Source organism: Heloderma suspectum, chromosome 16 (genome assembly GCF_057233095.1).
Source record: "Heloderma suspectum isolate Gila_16-S chromosome 16, 16-S_ref, whole genome shotgun sequence".
NCBI lineage: Eukaryota > Metazoa > Chordata > Lepidosauria > Squamata > Helodermatidae > Heloderma > Heloderma suspectum.
The window spans coordinates 4248411-4275513 of record NC_139473.1 but is presented as its reverse complement, the minus strand read 5'-3'; the positions used below and the strand labels follow the sequence as shown (position 1 = coordinate 4275513).

Genomic DNA, 27103 nt, shown 5'->3' with positions numbered 1-27103 from the left:
AGCATGTCCCACGCTGAGAGTTGTAGGACTTTTTTCGGACTAAACCTGCATAGGATTGTGCCCTTACGCAGTCTTCCGCTGACTTTTACAGCCCTCGCTTTTATCTGGGGTTTACGCCGGTTGCCATTGTTTCCTGTGTTTATATTTTGAACAGCTTTGCCTTCCTGTGTTTCACCGGCTGTGCACCACTTCTTCTTCCAAGGCAAAGGAAAGACTGAAATGTCATCGATGGGGACAAACGTGGACTGAGCCCCAAAGGCTGGGAGTGCTGCTGCAGTCACACCCAGCACAAAAGCGGGGCGGAATGAGGCACCCCCGAACTGAGACCGAGTCCAAAATCTTTCCTGGGTTTGAGCGCACAGGAGCCTTTAATTACGTTAACCCATCCCTGTTCCAGGTGTTCTGGCCTACAACTCCCATCAGCCCTAGCGAATGGTGAGGTCCGCGGGAGTTGTAGGCCAAAAAATATTTGGAGGGCCACAAATCGCCTTCCCCGGGCTACAATTGCGCTTAGTAGGAGGAAAGAAGACACCCAACCACACGACCAGTTAAAATAACTCAGAAAACATTTTAATTCATAAAAACCCTGAACCGTACCAAAAGACAGAATCTGGGGGGGGGGGGGGAGGAACCAGCGCAGACAGAAACAGCAGATTTGGCAAGAGATGGTCGCTCAAGGGAAACGAGGAGGCAACCTAGCAGAGGCTACGTAACTCAGCAAACTCTGTGTTGCTGTTGTTTTTAGAGTCCGATGACGTGAAGCTGGCTTTCCGTTTGCCTCCAGGGGGAGGGGGCTGCATGGCTGCAGCCCGGTTTTGAAATATAAGGCATGGGTGGTGAGGGGGGAGGCAGGCTGCCCCACATCCCCCCCACCGTTATCTCCGATCTGATTTTGGAGATAACCGTGGGGCTTCCTCTGTTGGTGTCCGCCAGCGGGGGAATTCTCTCTGTTCTCTCCGATTTCAGTGGGGGGATGCCCCCCGAGAGGATTCCTCCAGCAGGCAGGGCCTGGAGTATGAGCCCGGCCCCTGGGGGAATCCTAAGAGGCTGCATGGCCAGATTGGGGTGCAGCATGGCTTATGCCCATGAGGCAGAGATTCTGCACTCCTAGGTTGAAGGGATTTGAGTGGCAAGGAAGAAGGCAGCTGGTTTTGGCGGAAACTGTCCCCCCCTCCCCTCCCCACCCAACCAAACCACCCAATAAACGCCTTGAACAACCAGAGGAATGAAGGAACAGCGACCGTGAGCCGGAGATGCTCAGTTCTGCCTGAGCTCTGTTTTATAGCCCTTTTACGGTCGGGCAACAAAGTGGATTCCGCTGAGCGGTTCCCTCCAGCCAAGGAGGCTCTGGCCTGTGATGCGGCAGTCTCGCCTCTGCGTGGAGGAGCGATTCTCTGTGCACAGAGGAGACAGGCCGGGACGCCTTTCCGATCAAGTCCCAGCTGCCTCTTTCTCGCCGGGCCGGGCTTCCCCCGCACACCACCCCTTCAGCGCCGTCCCTCTGAGACGCCTATCCGTTCTTCAGAAGGAGGCGGATCAGGACGCCAGCAATCAGGGAGCACACGGCCAGCGCCAGAGCCAGCCCACGGCGCCAAACAAGCTCCTTCCCCGGCAGGACATCCGTGCCCGGGGCAAGGACGAGGGGCGGGGGCTCTTTGGGCGGGATGAGCCGGTGGTCTGGCCCGTGGACCACGAACACGTCGCCGTTGGGAACCTCCGCCTCCGTGGCGAAGTAGGCTATGCAAGAGAGAGAACCCGGCCGTTAGATGGGGGCGGGCAGCCCGCTTCCCCCGCTCACGCACACAGCTGAAATCACCGCCACTGCATTGCGGCAGGTGCCGCGGAAAGGACGGGGGGCCGCATGTGGCCCGGCGTCGCCCACCCCTGCATTAAATAAAACGTGGCAGATGGTCCTCGCAAAAGCCAGGCTGGGAGGAGGTGGCTGGGGGCACAGTCTTGGGGCGCCCGTGGGTTAAAATGCAGGTCTCCCTCCACTTGGGTTTTTTGCACCAACCTCCCAGGAACGGTTTGTTCTTCAGCCACCCATGATAAAAAAGAAACGAGCATAGCGCTTCGCGTTTCAAAAGGAGAGCAACCGTTCCATGGAATGGCCAGCCGGGGGTGGGGCGGAGAATTCCTCCTGGCCATCGGCCAGCCCCAGGGCATAAGCAGAAAGACTAGTCACTGCCCCCCCCCGAAATGTAAGCGCGGGAGGGGGGAATCATGACGCCGCCACCCAAACAATACCCGCTTCCTGCTAGAAGTGTTAGAACAGAACGCGTATTCTTCCCATGGCTCTCCTCCTCCTCCCGCTCTGCACCTTATTGAAGACGCTCAGCTCCTTGCAGGCAGAATCCTACCTGAATCTTTGTTGTCGCTCTGTAGAGCCCCATGCGTGTGGGTGGTACTTCCCCTTTGCGGGGGGGGGGGGGGCGAGGTCAGCAGCACAGCCCTTTGCAGGGCCGGCTCCAGCTTCTGGGGGCCGGGGGGCTAGGTGAGGTGTCCTCTGTCACATTCCCCCCCCCCCCCGCCAGCCTCTTTGTTGGTGGGCTCTGGCAAACTTTCCAAGCGCTGCCAGGCTCCCACTCTCCAGCCCCGCTCAACCCCCCCGCCCCCCTTAAAAGATACCTAAGGGCACGGGCTTGTTAGCAGCAGCATCGTCAGCGCCGGTCCTGGCTGTCAGTCCGGCCCGGATCTGAGCCTAGGAGATGGGGAGGAGAAAAAGAAGAAGACGCCTTAGGAGGGCTACCTGAAAATCACAAAAAGGGTCAACCGTCACAGCTTGGACTTTGAACAACATCTCAGTCAAGACAAATGTACTCATCCTTCAACCGGCATAACCAGGACCTCTGGATACCCCCCAGTGTGCAAATACCCCACCCCACCCCACCTTCTCACTTAGAATCTGAGAACAGAATTCTGAGAACCCCACATTTAAATTAAAAACTGTTCCTAGCCCTCATCACTTTCATCTTTTTCCCAGCCTTCATCGTTTTCAAGTTTCTAGCCCTCATCATTTCAATCATCCCACCAGCAACACATCCGTCAACTTTGAATTAAAACAATAACAACAGACGTGGAAAAGCCAGGGCAGAGGGAAAGAAGGGAAGCAGGGCTGCTCCGTCAGCACTGCCGAGAGACCAGCTCCATCGGGCTGCTGCTGTCCGTGAATGGTTTCCATCCCAGTTGGTCCTTTCCTTACAGCAGGCTTCCCCAACCTGGTGCCCTCCAGATATTTTGGACTTCAGTTACCAGCATTCCTGGCCACTAGCCATGCTGGCTGGTGCTGATGGGAGTTAAGTCCAACCCCCATCTGGTGTGCAACAGTTTGGGGAAGGCTGCCTTAAAAGAACTGTGTACATTCCAGACCTGGTGCTCGAATTCACTTTTTTCCTCCTCCCTCCCCATCCCATCTCCCTTTTGTGCCTATCTTTTAGATTGTAAGTCTCAGAGTGGAGTAAAAATACTAGAACCCAGGGCCATTTATTTTATTTTTATTTATTTCATTTCTATCCTGTCCAATAGCTGAAGCTCTCTGGGTGGGTCTCAAAGATTAAAACCACAAAGCGCAGCATAAACCAATATAATTATGAAAGCTTAAAACCACAATATAACAGTACAGCCAGAATAAAACCTAGCAGCAATGCAGAGATTTAAAATACAGTTTTCAAACACCAACCCTAAACGACTAGGAAGCTGAAATGCTGGGAGAAGAAACAGGTCTTCACCTGGAGCTGGAAGGAGGGCAGCGAGGCTGACTCCAGGGTCTGTAGCAGGAGTTTTCCCCAGCTGTACCTGGAGATGCTGCCAAGGATTGAACCTGGACCTTCTGCACTCCAAGCAGAAGGGCTTCCCCCTGAGCCACAGCCCTCCGCCTTGGGTGCCGAACCTGGCCCTGCACAAAAACCTGAGAGCCGCCTTCTGGGGACTCACCTCCTCGGCGGCTTGCTTCCAGTCCGCACGCAAGACCAAGACCAAGAAAGAAGCTGCTTGCAGGGAGATGCAAACAATCAAACCGGTCCAGAGGCCTAGAAGGAGAGCAGGGAAGGCGCTCCAGGGAACTGCTCGGGAGGTCAGAGTGATTCTTTTTTCTTCCTTTTCTGTCGTGTACAAAATAAATACATCCCCCACCCACCCCCGATGTCCAGGCGTCCTACGAGAGCGTCAAAGACACTGACCTGGTCCGCATGTGACGGCTGGCCGTGGGTAGCTTAACTGTGGCTAACTCACAGCTTACTATGGGCCACTTGCCCATGTTCACTTTCCTAAATGACCCAGAAACACCCCTGTTCCTGGGTTGTTTCTGTATCGGACCAATGGCGGGGGGTCTGTGTCACAGTCTATTAGGAAGCAAGATCGTTTTTGGTTCAGTGGGCACATCTGGAATTTTGAGAGCCTCACCCGGTTTGCACAATCAAACAACCCACAGGACCACCCCTGTTCCTGGATTACTGTGACATCCAAACCCAAAAACTCTGAGTTGTTTAGGGGTTAAACTACTCAGAGTTAATCCATGGTTTTTTGTTGGGTTAACTCTGAGTTGTGTAACCCCTACACAACCCAGAGTTCCCGTTCCTGGGTTGTTATCGGGATGTCCAAACCTGGGAACTCTGGGTTCCTTAGGGGTTGAACAACCCAGAGTTAACCCAACAACAAACCATGGGTTAACGCTGAGTAGGTTAACCCCTAAACAACCCAGAGTTTCCAGGTTTGCATGTCACGATAATCCAGGAACAGGGGTGGTCCCATGGGTTGTTTGATCATGTGAACCAAGTGATGCTCTCAAAATTCCAAAAACTATCTCGCCTCCTAATAGACAGCGACACAAACCTTCTGCCGTTGGTCCGTTACACCCATCAGGATCTCAGGGAGCCAAGAGGCCTGATGGGAGCTCCCAAGTGGAAGCTCCAGCTGTAGCCACACTCACCCATCACTCCAAGCTTGAACCCAAACATCAGCGAGATCCCAATGGGCAAGCCAATGACATAGTAGCCAATGGCATTAGCAATGGCACCGATCTTCTGTTTCCCAGCTCCTCTCAGCACCCCGCCACAGGTGGCCTAGAGGGCAGAGCAAACAGGTTAAAATGATAACGGTTCAACAAGAGGCAGCGTGGTATAGCAGCTAGAGCAGCAGTCCCCCACCTCGGTCCTCCAGATGCGTTGGGCTGCAATTCCCGGGCAGTTTTCGGGTGCATATTTGTAGCCATGAGGGCTAGAAACTTGCTACGTTTCCTATTTATTTCATTGTATTTATTACATTTCTATACCCCACTCCACCCCACCCCCATTCAGCCCAAGCTCTGTGGGTGGTTCACAACTCAAAACTTAAAAACCACTAAATACAAGACAGAGTAAAACATACTATAAAAACTGTAGACAGAATAAAACAAATCAAGTACAAACCAAGATATAAGCCAGCAGCAGCACAAAGATCTAAAAAAGCACTAATGCAATATTTAAACATGAAGGGATTATTATCATTTGTTAATATTATTATTATCATTTATTAGCGGTAGAAGAATTTTAAAGACTTACCGCGATGGCATCAAAGAGATGGAAGGGGGCGAAAATAATCATCACTTTGGCAACCAAGGCAATGATCTCTCTGTCGGGGAGGAAAGGCAACAGTGAAACACCCAGCTGCACCCAAGTGGGAACAGGCGGGGAGCGCTGTTTAATCAGGAGGCAAGAGCAGAGGCGCAACCATTTGCACTTTTTTGGCTGAGTGGAGGCAGACAAACAACTAGAGGGCCGGCACCGAAAGAACTGGCCAGTTCCCTCGAATCAAGGCATGACATTCCAAAAGGTCGGCTCCGTGGCAAGTTAATGGAAAGGCCCCTTCCCTAACCTGAGCTGATGGGTTGCGCATGGGCAAACGGCGGGCCCTATGCGGCCTTCAAAGGACTCCCATGCACCCTGCCACAGGTGCCAAAGCGGCCATCGCCAGCCCCTTCAACCCCCCCCCATGTCACCACTGCCACCGCTGTTGTGACGAGACGGGAGCGCAGGGACGACTCTCCTTGCACGGCCACGCTTCCCCAGTGCAATCAGCGGTTTGGTGGGCCGTCAGGAGCGCAATTTCAGTGGGAAGGGGTCGTGCACAGGGAAGACTCATCTCCGTGCGCCATGTTCAGGGATGTGTGAGAATTCTGTTTTTGTTCACAAAACATGCTAGCGTGCCCCATTCAAAGCTCTGAACGCGGGGACGAGCAGGTGTTTACCAAAAATATTCCTAAATTGTCAAACATGCGCTTGCACTCGTCTCGTCCCCAGTTGGAGTTGCACAAATTTCCTCCATAGACCGAATCAGCCCTGCCTCACTCTAGGGAGGAAATTTGCGCAAATTTGGGGAAACATGCGCAAATCTGTTGGCTCGCTGCTCGATTGGCACAAGTTTTCCACTCGCACAGAGCAAGCAGCGATCGCAAGTGGGAATTGGGCAGGAGAAGAGCAGCAGCACGGTGTTCGGAGAGTCCTCGTGATCTGGAAGATCGCTCATTTGCCCTTCCCTAGCCCTCTTCTCCATTTAAATCATGCAAGAGGAAGTGATCTCGGCACAGAGGGAAGGGAGCTTTAATCCCCCCATTCCTGCATGCTGAGATGGGAGGGGGAAAGGGCGTATATGCACACACCTGAGAGTGTGTGAGCACATATACGCATGTGAACACCTGCGCATACTTGCACCACGTCCGTGCCCACAGATGCAGCCGATTTGCTTCTTGTTACCCTCTGTGGGAGAAAGTTTGCCCGCCCCTGTGCTAGATCAAAGCGATGCTCACTGCAGGACCTCAGCCCCTCTGCGAGCCAAGCTCACCCTTCACAAAACCTGAGTAGAATAAATAGCTTGCAAGGCTGGAGTTTGGCCGTGAGTGAGATGCCACTCGACCTTGCTTTGTGTTCTTGCACTGGGGTGGAGGACAAAAATGTTAAATCAAGTCGTGTTCATTCAATCTTGTTCTTAATTGTATTGGCGGGACACTTCGCTCCTCTGCCTGAAATGTTTTGAAGAGCGGAAGCACACAAGTTAACCTGCCCGCACAGGCACCCACCCCTTACATGCCCAATTGAGTCTGGGAATGAGGCATGTACGTGACTCACAAAGAGATGCAACAGGCAACCTCCTCCTCCACGGACGGGTAATTCAGCTGCATCTGGAGAGAGTGTCTGATCCAATCACGCCCAACGTGGAGACAGAGCAGACTACCCACCCTCGGCGGAGGCATGAGGCAAGGCCCGAGTTATAAAATCGCAGAGATACAGTGGGCGGCCCTCTCTTCGACTGGTGGGTACCCTGGGCTCACCAGGGGAGCCTTTTGAACCAGGGTACAGGCAACATGGTGCACTCCAGATGTTTTGGACAACAACTCCCATAAGCCCCAGATGCAATGGTCAGGAATTGTGGAAGTTGTAGTCCAAAACATCTAGAGGGTGGCAGGCTGCCGACCCCTCTTCTAAACTATTCAGTTCCTTGATCTCTTACAGGCTACCAAGCAGGGCCCCATCGCTCCAAGAGGAAGAGAGCCGCTGTTGAGGTGACGCACCTGTCGTTGGTAAAGATGCACGCTACCACATCCTTCACGGCTGCCAAGAGGCCGGCAAACACCACAGCGAAGACGCCTGGGAGAAAAGAAAAACGAGAGATGACAGGGACAGGAGCTTATTTATTTATTTATTTATTATTGCATTTATATCCCGCCTTTTTTCCTCTTGCAAGGAACCCAAGGCGGCTGACATTATCCTCCTCCTCTCTGTTGTATCCTCACAACAACAACCCTGTGAGGTAGGTTGGGCTGAGAGTCTGTGACTGGCCCAAAGTCACCCAGTGAGCTTCCATGGCCGAGTGGGGACTAGAACCTGGATCTCCCGGCTCCCAGTCCAGCACTCTCGCCACTACACTACACTGGCTCTCTTCTTCCTGCACTCCTATTGAAATCAGCCTCTTTTCAGGAACATGAGGACTGGAAACTTGTGTTACTTTGAAGAGGGAGCAGAGCCCCAGCTTTGCATGCGGAAGGTCCCAGGTTCAACCTCTGGCATCTCCAGCTAACTGCCTAACCTGGAAGCATCCCCAGTACCCTCTGCCCAGCCCCCCCAAGGAGTTGCTGCCCCTTTAAGCATCCTCTGCTGTGCAAAGAGAGCTCTGCCCACCCCCAAGCCCTAAAGAGACATACGCACTGGTGCACAGGAGCCCCGTGATGCACGACTTCTTGGCTTGCTCTGCATTGCCAGCTCCCAAGGCGTTGCCGACCCGGACGCTGCAGGCCACGCTCATGCCTTGCGGCAGCTGGAGCACACACAAAAAAAGTGGGGGCACTAATGGGGGGCCAGGCGGAATCATAAGGCAGAGGGAGATGGGATGGGGCCATCCCACCAGCCCTGCTGAAAGACCACTCCGTTTTTTTCCTCTTCCCTCCCTATTGCTTTTTCCTTGCGTGTCGTGTCTTCTCAGATTGTAAGCCTGCGGGTCAGGGACTGTCTTGTTTTACTGATTATATACCAGCCTCTCTGGGAGCCTTTTTGGGGGCTGAGGGGCAAGATAAAAATACTATATATAAATAAATAAATAGCCATTGAAGCAATCAAGGGGTTGGAGCACCTCCCCTCGAAGGCTGAAAAGTATTGGGGTCTTTTTAGTTGAGAAGGGGAGCGGGGAGAAAGGCAGCTCACAGCCCAACCCAATGCATGTTCATTCAGAAGCAAGACCCACGGTATTCAGTGCAGCTTCATCCCTAGTCAGTAGATTTAGGATCACAGCCTGAAGGTGTGGGGGGGGAAACAGATCCACAAGATCAAGGCATCCAGAGGAGACTCTCTGAAGACGACCTTCGGGTCCGGAGTGGGTAAATATGGAAGGAGGCGATCCTTTGGGGAACCTGGCTCCAAGCTGTTCAGGGCTTTATGGGACAAAAGCAGCACTTTGAAGGGAGCCCAGAAACGGACTGGTGGCCAGTGCAGACGAAAAACTGTGGCCGCCAGTACCGGTCAAGGATCTTGCCCCATCTGATTTTGGACCAGTGGAAGTTTCCCGACCATCTCTAAAGGCAGCCCCACGTTCAACACGTTGCTGTTATCTAAGCATAAGGTTAGCAGAGTGTGAATATCTGTAGCAAGGGATGTAAAGTGTTCTCATTTATGCACTGGCCGGCCACCCATCGGGCCCTCAAAGCAGGAAGGGCTATCAAGGACTTCTGTTGGGCCGGGGACTCTGCCTGGGCAACTACAGCTCCTCCCAGCTGTGGCGCTGTGCATTTCAGTGCATCCTTCCATCCCGACGCCTGGCTTTGCCCCTTGGCTCCACATCTCCTGGCTCTTGTTTCCTGGCTCCCCCTCTGACCACACTCCTTATGGCTCAGCCCTGACACGACAACATCCCATGAATGCAATCAAGAAATACTAAATGTTGGAAACGGGGTTCTGGGGGCATGATGGATCTTTCTTGCATCTAGGAGACTGCTCTATGTTCTTTGAATGTAGGGAAGGGAGAACTTCAGAATTAAAGGGAATGCCAAAGCCAGGGAACAATTATTATTATTACTATTATTATTGATAATAAAAATATTAAAAATAATACTAGTAGTAATGATATTAATAACACTAGCAATAATAATATTAGCAATAATACCAGTACTAATAATATTAATAATTATAATATTAATAATAATGTTTCCTTGAAAATGAGAAATAATTAGTCATTTGGAGGAAAATGTGGATTTCTCGGAGCATTTACTTGGCAGAAAGTCAGAGGGGATAAACTGCACCAAGACGGAGAACGGCAACGCAGGCACAGTAAAACCGACAAGGTCTCACTCAGCGCAGAAGGCCACGCGTATTCTTACCAGGTACGCGATGGTGGCCAGTTCATAGATGATAGACTGAGCTCCCAACTCCACTACGCTAATCATTCCTTGGGAGGGATGGAGAGAGGAAAAAGAAGTAAGCATGTGGGCGCATAATTCAAAGCAGAGCATTTATCAGATGCAAAAGGAGGAGAGGTTTGGAGCTGGTTCTCACCTGCTGGTGTCTCGACAACTGGCGTATCCAGTGGGAATTAGCATGTCCGAAGGGGTGTAAAGTGTCAGTGAGGTCAACCAGGGGCTTCTCGCAGCCGGTGCCTGACTCTCTGTGTCACCGGGGCGGTTATGGGTGGAGGCCACAGCCGCCTCCACAGCGCCACCCCTGATAGCGGCAGGAAGAGGCGCTGTGGTTTTTTGGCCCATCAAGATCAGGTGACCCAGGGAGTCAATACAAGAACGCTCAGGCCACAAGCTGGGGCGCCAAGAGAGGAGAACCGGGGAGAGGGGGGTTGATGGAGAGACACGACTTCCCGAAACTCTGGCCTGCCAGGAAGCTCCGGATTCCAGCCTATCCATCACAGGTCAAGATTTACTGCTACTCTAGCATTTCTCAACACCCCTAACCTGAACCACAACTTATTCTGCCCCTCAGTTCTGGAGACCCTCTTCATTCTCCCACCCGAGCTGGCTGACTTTCGGAGACTTCCTATCCTTGGAGGAGACCGAACACTGCACGAGTCACCGCTCTCCAGAAGGCACATCGAGCGCAGTGACTCCTCGTCGACACACAACGGACACCCTCCTCACAAGCACGGGTCATTCCGCGGCAACTCTGCATCAGGGGAGATCAACCGATCAGATCCAAGGCCGGGCCACAGCAGAGGCCGATTCAAAGGATTCAAAGCCAGATTTGCAATGTGTACTGACGCATAGCAGGCACCCACCTACCGAGGACAGGGAATTCTTCTGCATCGGAAGGGACTGACAGAGCTATTCGTCCCTGATGCTCAGACACAACAGAACGTTTTGCCCCAAGCAGAGGCCAATGGGAAGGAGGGTAGGCCAGAACGGTGACTCGTACAGAGACGTACAATCAATTGGGCTGTGTCAGAAGTGACTGATGGATCCAACAAAACCTGATGCAGAGATGCCACAGAACGACATGCTTGCAGAAGAGGCATATACGAATGAGGCAAGGACCCGAGCAGGACATCATGCAGAGAGGCAACGAGATGCCTCATCTTTAAACTGGGCTTGTCCTACACCACCTCGCCTGCAGCAGTTCAAGTGGGACGGAGCAGAAACCCCAGCCTCTGAGCTCGGTGAGAGGAGCAGACGAGAGAGGAGAAGCGGACGGACACACGCTCCCTCGAAAGCCTCACCTGCCAGGAAGCTCCCGATCTCAAAGGTCCACCACTCGATACAGATCATCAGCATGCTGGGGAAAGCCAGGCGGACGAAGGAGCCCCACTCCTGAAAGCAGTCCAGTGTCCAGCCTGCAAAACAAGAGGGGCAGAGGCTTACCCCCTGGGGACGCCCGGAACATCCCCTGGTCCTCTTTTCCCCACAAGCATTGGGGCCGCCTGCTACCGTGCCTCAGGGGAGGTGGGCAGAGCCCATGTGGTTCCAGGTTCTGAGCTGGAAGTTTTTATAGGCAGTCACCTGATCCACCCTGGACTATCACCGCCAAGGGGCTCCCTTATTGGTTGTTCTGCCCTTTCCACCTCTGTATCAGTAGGCCAGCTGCTGGGGTACCTGAGCGAGAGGAACGCACTGCTTTCCTGCCCGCTGAAAGGCCTCCCTTGCAAAGGCTCTCCGTCCCCCAGCTGGGACCACCGGCAGCCATTCCAGCAGGCCGAAGGAATGGCTCTTTTTCCTCTCCCCTCCCCATTCCTTTCTCCTTGCGTGTTGTGTCTTTTGGGATTGTCAAACTGCGGGGCAGGGGCTGCCTTCTTCCACCAACTCTGCATCTGCTGCTCTGAGGAGCCTTTTGGGATGAGGAGCGGCATAAAAACCCTTCAGAGAGTTTGAATCAAAGGATTCATTTCTAGACCCAACTGAAGCGGCCCTGTAGCACTGCTCCCAGCTCGGGTTGCTGAAAAGCTTCCCAAATAAATCAAGCCAACAAACAGAACCGGGAACTGAAACACAGTGTTGCAGCACGGGGGTGTGTCGCTTCACTGGCTGAGGACTGGCATGAAAACACTTCAAATAAATAAATAAATGGTGAGCTTCCCACGGTCGGCCTGGACTCGGCAGGCCTTTGGTCTGATCCAGCATGGCTCTCCTTACATGCCTCTCTTTTCTACCTCCTCATGAGAGCAGGAGGAGGAGAAATTTGTATGGATCAGAGGGATGCCAGCCAGCTTTGCCAGCAGGCCACAACGGGGTTAACCCTCCCTCTCAAAGTATCATGCCTGCTGAGTCAAAATCTCCCGGCTTTACCTACCTCCCCAGGTCTCCTTGTGTATCTTCTTCCACCACACGTACAGGAAGAGGAGGACGGCCTGCAAGTTCTGGGAAAGAGTATTGGCCCAAGCAGAACCCCTGTGGGAGAGAGCAAGAAAGAAAACAGAGAGAGAGAAAGAGAGAGAGGGAAGGAGAATTGCATTTGGGTTTCTTTAAGCCGGCCACTTTGTTAACATTCTGTCACCTTGGTTTTCACGGCGGCAGAAGGATAATTTGCCATAATCATGAGAGCCAGAAACTTAGCCTAAATTAAAAACACAAATAAAACCTTAAAGCAGATGATGTATACACCGGCTGTCGCTAGAGAAACGGCAGGAGCAGATCCGCCATCGCACAGGGCATCACTGGCCAAAAACGGCGCTGGATCCGCAGTGCCCACATCGCAGGGAAGGCCTGGCACCCTAAACTGGATTTACTCGGGAATGTGGGAGACCCTCTGCGTCTTAATGGGACCCACGTGCATGTAAGGGGGGGGCAGAACCTCAGGGCCAGGGGCCAGATCTGGCCATCCCAGGGTGCCAATTTGGCCCTCCAGGCCACGCCCCTTTCCTCCAACCACCGATGGCTGGGTGGCTACCTGGCTTTGGGGCAGTTTTTTCCCCATCACGAAAGGTGGAAACGCCTCTCCTAAGGCTTCCAGTGACTGGCGGGAAGGGCTTTAAGAGAAAACAGGCTGGCATTTTTGGCCCCGCCCCTTCTGCCTGTGGCCCCACCCTCCACCGGAAGCTCCTCCCGAATGGCATTCAGCCCCCGGGCTGACAGGGGTCCCGCACCACCACCCTATGCTCTGGACAGAACACTTTGAGACTTCCCACGCCACTGGAACGAGGGGGGCGGCCTCCACTGGCTCCCTGATCCTTTAAACCTGAGACGGCACGAACTGAACCCACGACTTTCTGCATGTGCAACCGTGTGATCCCCCTGCTGACCTACGGCCCCCTCCCCTGTGCTTCCATTGACTCTCCAGCAGGGTTCTCCCCCCGCCCTCCCCCCGTCAAAAAAGAAACAGCTGCACCAATTGAATTCCCAACGCATTTCGACACTTGGCCTTTATCAAGGGAAAAACTCTTGGAGATTCTTTTGGAGGATTCCCTCTCCTTTGCTGCTTCTCCCCGCAGCCCTGGCTGTCTGCTTTGGAAGTGGCCTTCCCCTCCCTCTGCGCTTCTGCTGCATAAGCTGGACCAAGTCCCTCCACCTTCGGTCAACGGGAAGAAGAGGGACGGCTTTCCCCTCTAGCCACGGAGCCGAGAAGAGCGGGGAACGCCGGGGAGAGGAACCCCTTCTTACTTACACCACACCCAGCTTGAATGTGTAAAGGAAGACGGCGTTCATCACCACATTCAAGATGTTGGCCACCACGCCAGTCACCACCTGGGGCAGGAGGATGGCCTAGAACCCAGGGGAAAAAATAACAGAGGAATGTCAGCATGCAACACCACCAAGGCAGGTGATTGGTGCTATCCCTGCTGTACCTACTTATTCCTATGCCCAGGGAAGGCTGCCATGTTTACGCCCCCATTCTCCAACCGAGGAGGAATCGCCTCCGATGCCTCTCTTTGGGGAGTGATTAATAAAAGAACCTGGTGCAGATCTCCTGTTTTTTTCCTCCCCTCCCCCCCCCCCCGGAGTATTTAGTGGCCCACTGTGTTATTCTGCGAGCACAGAGCCTAAACAAGAAGCTGCAAAGGGGGTTCTCTTCACCCGGCCTTGTGCCCTTGCTGAGCCTCTGAGCGAGCCAGCGCCTGGCCCCCTCCCATCTCCTGCTCCAAAACCACGCCTAACAATTTCAAAGCAGAACAGAAAACGTGTTCCGTAGCCCCAGTGTTAATTTTGACCACTGCCGATGTACAACGTGATCTCCGATGCCGGTTCAGCAGCCATGTCCGGGTGTCTCTCGTTAGCACCGGGGACCCGTAGCCACCTTTTCAAAACACTGTTCAGATATATTCATCCTCTGCTGAGGACGCAGATGGATGCCTTTTCAGCTGGGCAAACCCCCATTTCGCATTATACACACAGGAGGGTGCCCGTTGTCTCTGTGTAGCAGTGATTGGTCTGGCCATGCCTCCATCCAACTGGCAGGTGCAGCCAGAAGGGTTACTGATGCAGAAACATGGGAGCAGTCTCCTATGAAGGTGCATCACCCTTCCTCATCTGGTTGGCCGTCTGCCAAATGGAACATCCATTGCCCTTGTGGAAACGTCGCCAGCCAGCAGCATTCCATGACTGACCCTCCCTCCTCTCCGGCATTAGGATGTGCCTGGATTTTCTGTCATTTGAAACCTGAGTTTCATGACCTTCCTTCACGGCTGCACCAAACTAGTGTCACCCCCATTCCCCCCAAAATCTCCCAGGCCCCCTGGAGTATAACAAGAAAGCAAACCAAGTCTGTACCTGGCTCTGCAAATATCGGGTCTGTAACTGGTAGATGAACACCGCCTACGAAAAGTCCAAACCGTGTTAGATTCAATCTCCAAGCTATGGCTCCCGCATCCATGTTCATTCAGGAAGAGCGCACTGTCTCAGGTCTTCCCTGTCTCTTAATTATGGCATCGCGCTGGTTTTAATGTTTTGATCAATGTTTTATAGAAATGTTTCTAGCAATTATTATGTATCTTGATTGTATTTTCATGCATAGTACAATGTATTTTCATGTATTTAAATTCTCTCTGCTTATAGCTCTTTTTAAAATATGATAAGCGGTATATAAATCTATTTAATAACAACAGCCACCTAAAAAGAGAGCTGCAGGGTGCAGAAGAACCCGTGAGAGTCTGTTTGCTTTGGATGTAAATGGGGCCGTGCCGGAACGAACTGGTTGGTGTCCCCAACCAGTCGTGTCCGACTCTAGGGTGCGGTGCTCATCCCCGTTTCTAAGCCGAAGAGCCAGCGCTGTCCGAAGACGCTTCCGTGGTCATGTGGCCGGCATGACTGAACACCGAGGTGCACGGAACGCTGTTACCTTTCCCGCCGAGGCGGTACCTATTTATCTACTTGCAATTTCTTGCTTTCGAACTGCTAGGTTGGCAGGAGCTGGGACTGAAGACGGGAGCTCACTCCGTCATGCAGCACTCGGGTCTCAAACCGCTGACCTGCCGACCTTCCAGTCTGCAGTTCGGCGTCTGAACCACTAAGCCACCGCGGTCCCTTTTTACCTTTTTAATAACAACAGCCACCTAAAAAAAGAGCTGCAGGGTGCAGAAGAACCCGTGAGAGTCTGTTTGCTTTGGATGTAAATGGGGCCGTGCCGGAACGAACGACAGAGAAAGGCTATGGAGATATGCTGGCTTGCTCCTTACAGCCAGGGGAATGCACCGTGTTTTCAGACAGCCACGGGAAGGCACCATTAAACGTGGAGCAACTGGTTGGCTGCACAGCTGGGAGGTTGGAGAACATCCCCAAACGGCTACATTTTGCACTTTCAAACGGCTGTTGGAAATGTATGGGAACCCAGGTTGAGTTTCTGTCCCTGGCCCAACAGGTTCCAAAAAGAGCCCATCTGTTTGTCTCCAAACAGTGGCAGAACTGCATCCAGAACGGGTTGCGAGCGGTGATGCACCCAGAACTCCGAGTCTCGGAATATGGACAGATTAGCCCTGACACTTCTGACTGGCTGCAGGAATGCACTGAGATCATATTTTATTTTATTTAGTACGTTTCCAATCTGCCCAATAACGGATGTGCTCTGGGCAGATGACAACCTGTAAAAAAACTAAAATGCCATTTTAAAAGACAGTTAAAAATACAAAATACAATGCAAATATTTAAAAGGATAAAAGACAAAATAATGCAAAACCATACACAGCCCAGGACAGATCAAACCTAGAACTAGGTCTCAAAAATGCCTGGGAGAAAAGAAAGGTCTTTGCCTGGTGCTGAAAAGATAAAAACATAGGTGCCAGGTAAGCCTGTTTGGGGAGTTTATTCCAGAAGTGGAGTGCCACCACGGAGAAGGCCCTCTCTCTTGCAGCCACCTGCCTTGAGATGGCTTGGATCCTACTAAACTGCCCTACAACTGGGCAGATGCCGAGTTGTAGGGGTGCCTAATTATAGTCCAAAAGCCCCCCATTAAATCCACCTCCTCTGCCTGGATTGGTGCTCATGCAGCCTGAGTCTCTCCAGAGCAGGGATTTCCAGCATTCCCCAGGTTGCCCTCCACCCACCACCACCATGCAACACCCCCCCGCCCCATGGGAATACAGCAGTGACAGGTTTGGAAGACTGTTATTTTTAGCAATGTAAGATTAAATAATCCCAGTCCTGGGGGGAGGAGGAAGAAGAAGAAGAAAACTTACCGGAAGAGCAGGGATAAAGATCATCACATAAACCTGGGTTAACCTGCAAGAGAGACATCACGGCATTTTATTTTTCACTTGAGTCAGGATGGATCAGAACATAAAGGGCAGGTGTGCTGGAACAGATTAAGGGCACGATCCTATGCATGTTGAGACAGAAAAAAAAGTCCAACTCCTCCCAGCATTCCCCAGCATTCCCCCAATGAAAATCATAATAAATAAGCAATAAAAATTAACTTGAATTGAACGAGGGAGATAAACGTTACAAATATATACCCATTTTTGTTAATATATACTCTTTCAACAAGAAAGTAGAGAAATACTATTTCACTTTGGGATATGCCCATTTTTTTTTTTACAATAATCAATAAAAGTTTCCACTTTTCTTAAAAGGTATTCCACAGCTCTCTGCTTTGTTTTGTTCTAATATAAAGAGTTAATTTAGATATCATGTTAGGTCCTACATTTTATCAAACCAATCTTTTACAGAGGGATGTTTTTGAGATCTCCAGTTCTTCACGTGCAATAGCCTAGCAGCACAAACATAGAAGACTCTAATTCCTCTTGAATTACTGACCCCTCAGTAAAGTTCAAAAGAACAATTACCAGGTCCAAAGGAATTTCATAACCTAACATTCTTCTCCAGTGTTTTCAAGCGAAGGAACATTTCCACCATAGATGACACTAATCTCCTGGAGTTTTTTTTTTCTTTTTCATTTTAACATGTACACACAGTTCCACACATAAAGTCAGGGAGAGAGCCAAAGCACTGAGGACTAGAAACTTGATGTTGATTCAGAAGGCAACAGGAGGGCAGAAACTTTACTATTTTTTTGTTTGCGCTGTAGTTTTAAACTTTTACATTTGTATACTGTATTTTTTCATCTTGTATTTTATGGTTTTAATTGTCAGGAACCGCCCAGAGAGCTTTGGCTATTGGGCGGTTGTTGCTGTTCAGTCGTTAAGTCGTGTCCGACTCTTTGTGACCCCATGGACTACAGCACGCCAGGCCTTCCTGTCCTCCGCTCTCTCCCAGAGTGTGCAATACATAAATAAATCAAATGAAACCATCAGGACAGGGGGAGCGGATTTGTTTCTGCAAAACACTGCCGAAGATGGAATGCAGCGTCCCCAAGATCTTTGTCACAGGAGCCTGTGTGTGTGCGCGCACATGCATGGAAAGCACCAATAAAAGATGCCACGGCCGACCTGGAGACTTCTGGGTCTTGTCTGCAGAGCAGCAGAATCCGCTCGGTGTTGATAAAGATGGCCCAGCAAGGAAAGCAGAAGAGCAGCAGGATGAGGATGCCCCGTTGCAGGATGGTCCCAACTCGCTTCACGTTCTTACTCCCGTACGTCTGGCCAAAACAAAAGCAGACACCCCTTTAAAGCAACAAAGAAACCAGGTTGCCTCCTGTGCAAAACAAACGCAGCTGCTATTCGCTCATACAGGTGTGGGGAAGGAAACGACACTGTGGTCGGCAAAAAGCTCTCCTGTCATCCCTCAGTTTGAGGATGTATGGATTTGGTTAAATCCATTCCGTCTGTGTTCCGAGGGCTGCCGGGCGTCTTTTGCTCCGTCGTCCGCTCGTTGACAGAAGCAGATGTTTTGTAGGAGGATTTCGTTCTACTTGTGCCAGTACGCTTGTGTGCTAATGTGGGATCACCCCCGTTCTGTCCCTGCCCCTCTTGTGTCTCTCTCCCTTTCTTCCTCCCTGCCCAGTGGGGGTGCCAGGGAAGAGACAGTCTGAACTGACCGCATGCAGAGGGGGGGTTGAAATTAGTCCGAGGGCCACAGGAACTTCGGCCAGGGGCCACAGGTTGCCCACCCGTGCTCTGGATGGCAGATCAAGATCAAGAGAAGGCACCCCCAGTGTCCGCAAGAGTTTTTGGATGAAAACGCCCATCATCCATGAGCATCAGAGGGGGCCAGTTTGCCTACCTAGATCAGGGCGGGGACATCAGACCTGGGGACCAAGTCTAGCCTTCTGGGATTCTCCAGATGGCAGTGCCCTCTTTCTCCCCGAACGCCAAGCATTTGGTGGTTTTCCCAGCTTTTACACTATATCCCCCCCATTCTAAAAGTTTGAAATGCAACTCCTGAAGCTTAGTTACGGGCAGTAAAGGCTTTAAGCTAAAACAGGCCAGTGTTTTTCAGTACTTTGGCACCGCCCCTTTGCCTCAGGCCCCGCCTGCCACTGCAATGCCGCCCCCGAGCGCTTCTCTGAAATGGAATTTGGGCTTGAAGAGGTTCAGCAACCCTGATCTAGATGTAGAAAGACTCCGGGACTAGATTTGTGATTTGTTTGTAATCCGCCCAGAGGACATTAGCTATGAGGCAGATTAGAAATTTAATTACTTGATTAATATAAAATATAAGACAACGTCATCTGTTCTGACATCACCAGAAGGGCAAGTCCCGAAACACAGAACAGGAGTCGGGCGAAGATGAGTTCGGGAGCAACGACACTGAATCAAGCGGACGAGCCCCCCCCGCACCTGAGAACGTGCCCCGTGACGGGGGAGAAAAAGCGGCCACAGTACCTGAGACATGAGGGTGTCACAGACCGACGCCAATCCGGTGCCCACCGAAATGCCAATCACGTTGACAACCTAGGAGGGGCAGGAGGAATGAGGGAGAGAGAGAGACGGAGGCAGACAACGGCCAGTCAGAGGGGAAGGAGGCTAGCCTTGCAGGGGCAGGGGTGGGATTCGGGGGGGGCGGATCTGGGAAAGCTCAGACAAGGCTGGACGAGAGGCTCCGGCTGCAGAAGCCCTGGGGAGGCAGAGCAGCCGGTAAGGGCAGGGCGGAGGGGGAATTCTGACACACAGCTGCAGGACAGGAAGGGCCGTATGCTTCAGCGGAGCTGGAGGCTGTCGGAAAACAGAGGGAGCCCGAGCTCCAAAGACGCAGGAGGAGGGAGAGCGGAGTGGATCCAAACCAAACCATTCGTATATTTATTTTTTAAAGCTTGTCAGCCACTCCGCCTCTTGGACAGCTTTCCCCAACCTGGTTTCCTTCCAGATGCTCTGGACTTCAGTTCCCATCAGCCCCAGCTGGCATTGCCAACGGTCAGGAATCCTGGAAGAATCCAGCTTCCCCCAACCCGGCCCCCTCCAGATGGGGCTGGACTACAACTCCCATCACCTCAGCCTGGGGGTGCTGGGAGTTGTAGTCCAGCCCCATCTGGAGGGGGCCGGGTTGGGGGAGGCAGCTCTATGGGACAGGGGAGGGATGAAATTCGAAGCTAGCCGCCCCCCCACTCTCAGAAGGTGGGTGGACGCTCCGCGTCAGGCAGCTTCGTACGTACCGATACAGCCAGGGTGACGGCGTCCAGTTCAGCTTTGCCCAGGTGGCCGCAAAAGATGGAGCTCACGACGCTGATCAGGAAGCCCAAAAGCTGGGCCACGAACTAAGGCAGAAAGGCAGGGAGTGAGCAGGCTGCCGCCATAGCACCGGCCCCAATCCGCCCATCCGTGGGTTGCGGCCAGTCACATCTGAAAGGGACGCTGCCACAGCCACCATGCCGGACTTCCACATGACTCGTGCACTGCCACAACCCAGGGATGTGGGACCTCCAGCCAAATTTGACACATGCTAAAAGATCCACCCACTGAAAGCTCAGTTATTCAGACGTGCAGAGGGGGTAAAAAGGCACATGGGCCCGCTGGATTGGACCCCTTAAGCCCACTGCAGCATTCTGCACAGCCAAACACTCTATTCTCCGATGTAAAGAAATCCAAGCCCCTGCATGCAGAAAGCAAGTGCTTCAGGGAGATGATGGCTACACTATAATCAGGGTTGCACGTACTCTGCCCTAAAGCAATTAAAATGTTGCGCCACAGCAATCCGAATCCCATGCTAAGAAAAACTGAATTCTGCATAAATGATGCAAATTTGCCTTGCTGCTTTTATTTTCCATAACTCTGCCATTTCTACTTCCCTTCCTGCCAATTTATTCTGGTTTGGCCAGTTGCGGGGAGCCACCAAAACCCTGCTCTCAATCTCAAGGATAGGAAATCTCATTCGAACTACTCCTCTGGCTTTGGAGATTCCAGCAGGAAAAGTCCGTGTACTTTTGCAATCATAATGGCTAGAAACATGCCTTTAAAAAAAAGCTATCAGAAGCCAAGATTCTCAGGAAGCTACACGCTGTACTCAATATACGTGGTAGATTTTTTTGTGAGCCCATGATTCAATGGAAAATATATATATATATATATATATATATATATATATATATATATATATAGTACTTCTTCAAACCTTGGTTTCCCCTGAACCTGCCAACACCTCCCTCTCACATGCAGAAAGTGCCATTTGGGCTACAGAAGGATCCATACTTGGAAAACAAGTTCGTTCTTCGTACATACAGGATCAACTGACTACCCACATCTAGCATTGCACCGTAAACACTTAGCCAGCAAAAGCTAGTTTTCCACAAACAGGGTTTTGTTTTTTTTCATGCAAGGGGTACTTTCGGGCATTCCATTCCCCACTTGCAGTCCACAATACTACGAGCCGGACGGACGCCCCCCTGTGTGTTTTGGGCCTGCGTGATTTGAGTTGGCTCACAACACCTGGAACTGGAGCCTTCAAATGGGTGTTTTTTGTACTTGTGGGGAAGAAGTCCAAGATAAGCTAGAACAGGCTCTGACAAGTACAGCCTAGAAAACCTCCATCCCAGAGATATGTGAATTCCCCCCTTTAGGGCTAGGACATTTCACCATAACAAACATCCTGGCGGAGGTGACGATGAGGAATAAGAGAAGTATTTCATTATCTGCCCACGGGGTAGCAAGGAGGGGCACACATGAACCGCCCTCTGCAAATACATGGATTCGGCGGGGGGTGGATTCACCCGCAAAGAGGTGAATCTTACTTGACGATACAGCGACATTGTTTGCTGAATGGCTCTGCTGGAACATTCAACAGAGCTGGAACATGCAAGGATACTGAATCCCAGAACATGCAATAGAGCAGGGGTATTAAATCTGTCCTGTGCAGGCTGCCCAGATGGTCACGCCCCTTCCCCGGGCCCCACCTCCTTCCCGTGAGCCACTGGTTTCCCAGCTATTGTGCAGTGTCCCCCCGCCCCTTCTAAAAGGTTCAAATGCCTCCCCTGGAAGTAAGAGCTTCAGGGAGCAATCCTATGGCCGCTAGTCAGCAGCTAGACGGTCATAGGATAAGTGGGTTTCCGGGAACCGACATTCCCCGCTTCCACGCTGCCTCGCAGGCAGGACGGAACAGCCCCACGATCCGCACTCAGAAGAGGAGCGTGGAGCAGCCAAAACAGGGCGTTCTGGGGGGCGTTCCAGGGCGGGGAAAGCAGAAATACCGGTATGACACATCCTACGTGTCGTCCGGCAGCCTCCTCCCCTGCTCCGCCTTCCCGGGGCTAGACAACCAAAATCGGCTGTCTAGCCACAAATGCGGGGCAGGAGAAGCATGGAGGGAACAATCCCCTCTGTGCTTCTGCCCTGCATTGGATAGGTGGTCGCCTCCGGGTTCAGAGGCGGCCACCTATCTCCATAGGGTTGTGCCCTTAAGCTGGTATTTCTGGCCTGGCCCCGCCCCTTTTAATGTTGGTCCCACCCACCACTGGAATGCAGCCCCCGAGAGGTTCTCTAACACTGGCTTCAGCCCTCTGGCTGAGAGAGGTTCAACACCCCGGCAATAGAGAAACCCAGCCAGTCAAACGAGAAAGGACAGAGCTGACATATACCGAATCAGACAGTTGGCCCCTTTGCTGTCAAGTCCAAACTTCCCCCTACCTGGTCTAAATGGACTTCAACTCCCATCAGCCCCAGCCAGCACAGCCATTGGTCAAGAGTGCTGGGCGGTGTAGTCGAAAACATCTGGACGGCACCAGACACCAGGCTGGATTGCTCTGAGGTTTCCCACCAAGGCACTACAACTCCCATCATCCCCTATGTTGGACTAGATCTCCCTGGACCCTCTACTTGAAATCCCTGTCAAAACTGGGCTTGGACCCAGGACCTTTTTGCACGCCAAGCACGTGCTCCGTCAACCAGGCCACAGACTCTCCCTCGAACCCAGGCCGCAAAAACATGTGATCTTGTCTGGTGAGCAGTACTGGAATGTTCTCATGAGGAAAGGTTATCTGGTCACTTTCCGACCTTTATGTCAGATGTTCTCCGGAGGGATAATGAACAAAAGACCAGCTTGTTTCAGTTTGGAGGAATGGATCATCCCCTCAGCCATGCACCAACGTTGTCAGGCAGCCAGCAGATGCACACTTAAGATCAACTCGGTACAGGAACATCCAGGGGCTTATGGGTCCTCAGCCCCGTATCAGTTTGCCGGACCTTTTAAATGCTTAGCAGTGCTCCTGGGAGCATCCCAAAGTTTGGCAGGGTTGACTTTGGATGAAGACATGTGGGTCTGTGGTAGAGCCCCCGTTTTGCCTGCAAAAGGTCCTGGGTTCGATTGCCGTTATCCAAGCAGGGCTGGGAAAGACCCCCTGTCTGAGACCCCAGAGAATGCCAGTGTTTACATTGGCCATGCTGGCTGGGGGATGCTGGGAGTTACAGTCCGAGTTGGGGAAAACTGCATTAGTCGAATCAGTATCAGGCATTTAAATATCTCGAGGTATATTTTAAGGCAGGCACATTGGCCATGCTGGCTGGTTGCTGGGAACTGTAGTCCAAGTTGGAAAAACCTGTATTAGTCGAATCAGGTTTGACATTTAAATACCTCAGGGTACATCTCAAGGCAGGAGCGGACAATCTTTTATTTTTGTCAGGAGCTGACTTGTGCTGAAGACGCCAGAACATCAGGGTGACTGGGGGTGGGGGGCAGCTTGGGCACCCACTGCAGGCTGCACCGAAGGCCTCCAATGGCTCCGGTGGAAATGGCGAAATCTACGATGTCCAAAATTATAGGACACTCAAGCGCACGCAAGGTGGCTTTTCGATCAACCCAGCCTTGAAGCTTTTCCAATGTGTAAAGCAGTCGATGGAGCAGAAGGACAGGGCCAGGATGATTTTGAGATTGCAAAACTGGGGAATTATTATTATTATTAATAATTATTACAATCAGTATTAATTGTTAAAAAGAGAGTCGTGTCAGTGTTTTTCTTTTAGCAGACAACGAGAATACAGGAGCAAAAAAGGTGATCCTTCCTTGTCAGAACCAGTTAACTTGATCCGGCTGTCTGGAAAGAACGTTTCAGTTCCTGCGCGCACAAATTCGCACACATGTCGGATTTTTGCCTGTGGGACAGTGCAACACCCTCCCCAATGCCGCATCCAGCAATGAATGTGTACTTTGCTTCCTGCAAGCCATAAAGAGGCTCAGGATGTGATCTTTGGGCTCACATACCGCATCTTTCCCTTATCAGCCAGGGGAGACGGGGGGCGGCGGCGCAGGTCCGTCCTGGGGCAAGGACAAGATCATGTTGTGGAAGGCCGATTCTATGAATGCTAAAGTGTGTGTGGGGGGAGCCGACCCGCAGGAAATGCACCACTACGAACAGTCACTCCGAGCCGATGACAACTATGAGAGGAATATGGGCAACATTTGGCTTGTTCAACTTCCTAGCGTGGTTTAATTTTGGGGCTGGGGCAGGCCAGAGGAGGGGAAGGAGGTTGATGCTTTTGTTGGCCATCTTTCATCCCTTGATCCTGAAAACTCAACCCCGCAAAACCACAAATTACTGGCATCCTTTCTACAGGACATGAAAGAAAAAAGAGGACTTTGCCTGATTTTATTAAGAACTAACATTTGACTGGGCCCTCAGCCACCATGGCCATGCAGGGGTCAGGAACCGGTGGTCTTCCAGGTGTTGTTGGACTACGACTCCCACTGGCCAGGCTGCCTGGGGCTGATGGGGCTTGTAGTCCAACCATATCTGGAGGACCACAGGTTTCCCCCACCCCTGGCCTGTATACTGTGTTTTAAAAAAAATTAAGGCAGTGAACAACAACAACACCACAAGGTAGGCTAGGCTGAGAAAAAGCAACCAGATGCCCACTGCCCAAGGACAGCCAGTGAGCTTCATTACGGCAGAGTGGGGATTCGAACTTGCGTCTCCTGCAGCCCTTGTCCAACATGTGAGCCATTATGCTATTCCCTGGCTCTCAACTGCAGAGTTCCCCAACTCCCATCGTCCCTAGCCAGCACAGCATGCCTTGCCCCAACCCCGGAATTGAATCTGAGCAGGGGGGAATGTCTCACCCTCTCGGAGACCCCCCTTCCAATACAACTGGACATTGGGCAAAGGATTCCTTCCCCCAGGGGCATATTTAGGGTCAGGAAAAGGGGGTCTCACTTTCTCTGGCATCTGGCCCAGAACTACAAAGTGTGTGTGTGGGGGGGGGGAGTCTGTATCACCGAGTGCAATTTAGTGAAACGGGCGGACTTCGTCACTAAATAAAGGCCGTGGAAGGAGGAAGCCCCCTCCACCTCTCCCCTCCGCAGAAAGAATCTCCTTCTTTTCTCTCGCTTTGCCTGCTTTCCTCCTTCTCTCTCTCTCTCTCTTTCCTCCCTCTTCCTCACATCGGCCCTTTCTCTCCTCCCTTCCTCTTTTCCTCTGCCCTTTTTTGTTTCCTTCCACCTATTTCCTTCTTTTTCTTATTCTTGATTCGTCCTTTGCTGTCATTCTCTCCCTCCCTCCCTCCCTCCTTATGGCTGTCGTTTTCTTCCCCCTTTACCTTCTCTTTCTTCCTCCCTTCCTCTCTCTCTCTCTCTCTCCCCTTTTTCCTCATTCTTTATTCCCCTCACTCCCCCTTTATTCCTCATGCCACTTTTTCTCCCTCTTTCTGTCTTTCCTCTTTCTCTCTCCCTCCCATTTTTGCCTCTTGATCTTTCTCCCCCCTCCCTTTCCTCTCGCTTCCTTTCTTCCTCTTCCTTCCTTCCTCTCTTGCTTCCTTCCTTCCCTCTTTCTTTCTTCCTCTCTCGCTTCCTCCCTTCTTTTCCCTTTCCCCTTCTCTTTTCCTCCTCTTCCCTCCCTTTCTTCCTCTCTCACTTCCTTCCTTCCTCCTTCTTTCTCTTTCTTCCTTCCACTCTCGCTTCCTTCCCTCCCTCCCTCTGTCTCACTTCCTCCCTTCTTTTCCCTTTCCCTTCCTCTTTTCCTTCTCTTCCCTCCCTCCCTCCCTCTTTCCCCCTTCCTCTCTCACTTCCTTCCTTCCCTCCCTCCCTCTGTCTCGCTTCCTCCCTTCTTTTCCCTTTCCCTTCCTCTTTTCCTCCTCTTCCCTCCCTCCCTCCCCTCTTTCTTTCTTCCTCTCTCGCTTCCTCCCTTCTTTTCCCTTTCCCTTCCTCTTTTCCTCCTCTTCCCTCCCTCCCTCCCCTCTTTCTTTCTTCCTCTCTCGCTTCCTCCCTTCTTTTCCCTTTCCCTTCCTCTTTTCCTCCTCTTCCCTCCCTCCCTCCCCTCTTTCTTTCTTCCTCTCTCGCTTCCTCCCTTATTTTCCCTTTCCCCTCCTCTTTTCCTTCTCTTCCCTCCCTCTTTCTTCCTCTCTCGCTTCCTTTCTCCCTCTTCCTTCCTTCTTTCCCCTTTCCCTCCCTCCCTCTTCCTTCCTTCCTTCCTCTCTTGCTTCCCTCCCTCCCTTCCTTCCTTCCCTCCCTCTTTCTTCCTTCCTCTCTCGCTTCCTCCCTTCTTTTCCCTTTCCTCTCCTTTTTTCCTCCTCTCCTCTTCCCTTCCTCTCTCCCTTTCCTCCTCTCTTTTCCTTCTTCCCCCCCGCCCCGCCCCGCTCCCGCTCCCGCCCCCGCCCCCGCCCCCGCCCCCGCCGGCCTCCTCACCACGGGGGCGCCGATCCGGACGAGCTCGCGGGCCTCTCGCGCGGCGCCGACGGGGAGGAGGCGGCGGAGGGCCCGGCCGCAGCGGGCCCAGCGGGAGGGCGAGGGCGGCGGCGCGGCGGGGCGGCTCGCCTCCGGGCCCGCGGCGGGCGCCGGCCTCATGGCGGCGGGCGCGGCGCAGAGCGAGCGGGACAGCGCCTCCCGCCCGCCTGCAGCCCAACCGCCGCCCCGTCCCGCGGGCTGCAGGGCGCCCGCGGGCGGGGCGGGGCGGGGCGCGGCCCGGCGCGGGGATCCCCGGCCCCATTGGGCGGAGCGGCCTGTGACGCACGCCGGGGACACCCCCGCCCAGCCCGCGCCGCCGCTGGCGCTTGGCGCGTGCGGCTGCGGCTGCGGCGCCCGTCGTCCCCCGCCGCCGGCCAGGCCGATGGGCGCTGGAGCCCACCCTCGCGCGCAGAGCCCACCCGGGCGGCCCGCCCGCCCGCGCGCAGCCCTGCCAGGTGGGTCGGGCGGAAGGGCCGGCCGGGCGCGGGCCGGGACCCCCAGCGAGACGCGCGGCCCGCGCGGAGCTCAGTCCCGTCCAAAGCCGGCGCTTCGGCCGCTCTCGCTTGGCGCCTTCGCGCGCTCCTTCCCTCTCGTTCTGACACTGTCGTTTCATTTCCGCCACTGTCATTTTTATTGTTATCACCGAATCATAGAATAGCGGGGTTGGAAGGGGCCCTCGAGGCCAGCCCCTGCTCCGTGCAGGAAGCCAAGTCACAGCAGCCCTCATCGTTATACTACCTACCA

At 52.8% G+C, this 27103-nt stretch overlaps 1 protein-coding gene across 2 annotated transcripts; it reads right to left on the bottom strand.

The window, feature by feature from the left end:
• Positions 1-550: 550 nt before the first annotated feature.
• LOC146334866 (multidrug and toxin extrusion protein 2-like) lies at positions 551-26569 on the bottom strand. 2 transcript variants are annotated; one of them, XR_014786118.1, is made up of 18 exons: positions 26321-26569; positions 19872-19973; positions 19105-19173; positions 17770-17918; positions 16561-16603; positions 14660-14704; positions 13557-13654; positions 12246-12343; positions 11179-11292; positions 9839-9906; positions 8178-8286; positions 7544-7619; positions 5538-5607; positions 4928-5060; positions 3934-4028; positions 2629-2701; positions 1157-1737; positions 551-778 (listed from the first exon to the last, which is right to left on the bottom strand). XR_014786118.1 is itself a non-coding variant. In XM_084822597.1 (17 exons), the coding sequence occupies exons 1-17, from the start codon at positions 26477-26479 to the stop codon at positions 1511-1513; spliced, it is 1728 nt and encodes a 575-aa protein (XP_084678723.1). In that variant the 5' UTR covers positions 26480-26569; the 3' UTR covers positions 551-1510. The 2 variants fall into 2 exon arrangements, 1 of the variants encoding a protein (XP_084678723.1); XM_084822597.1 differs by having other exon boundaries at positions 551-1737.
• Between the last annotated feature and the right edge of the window lie 534 nt (positions 26570-27103).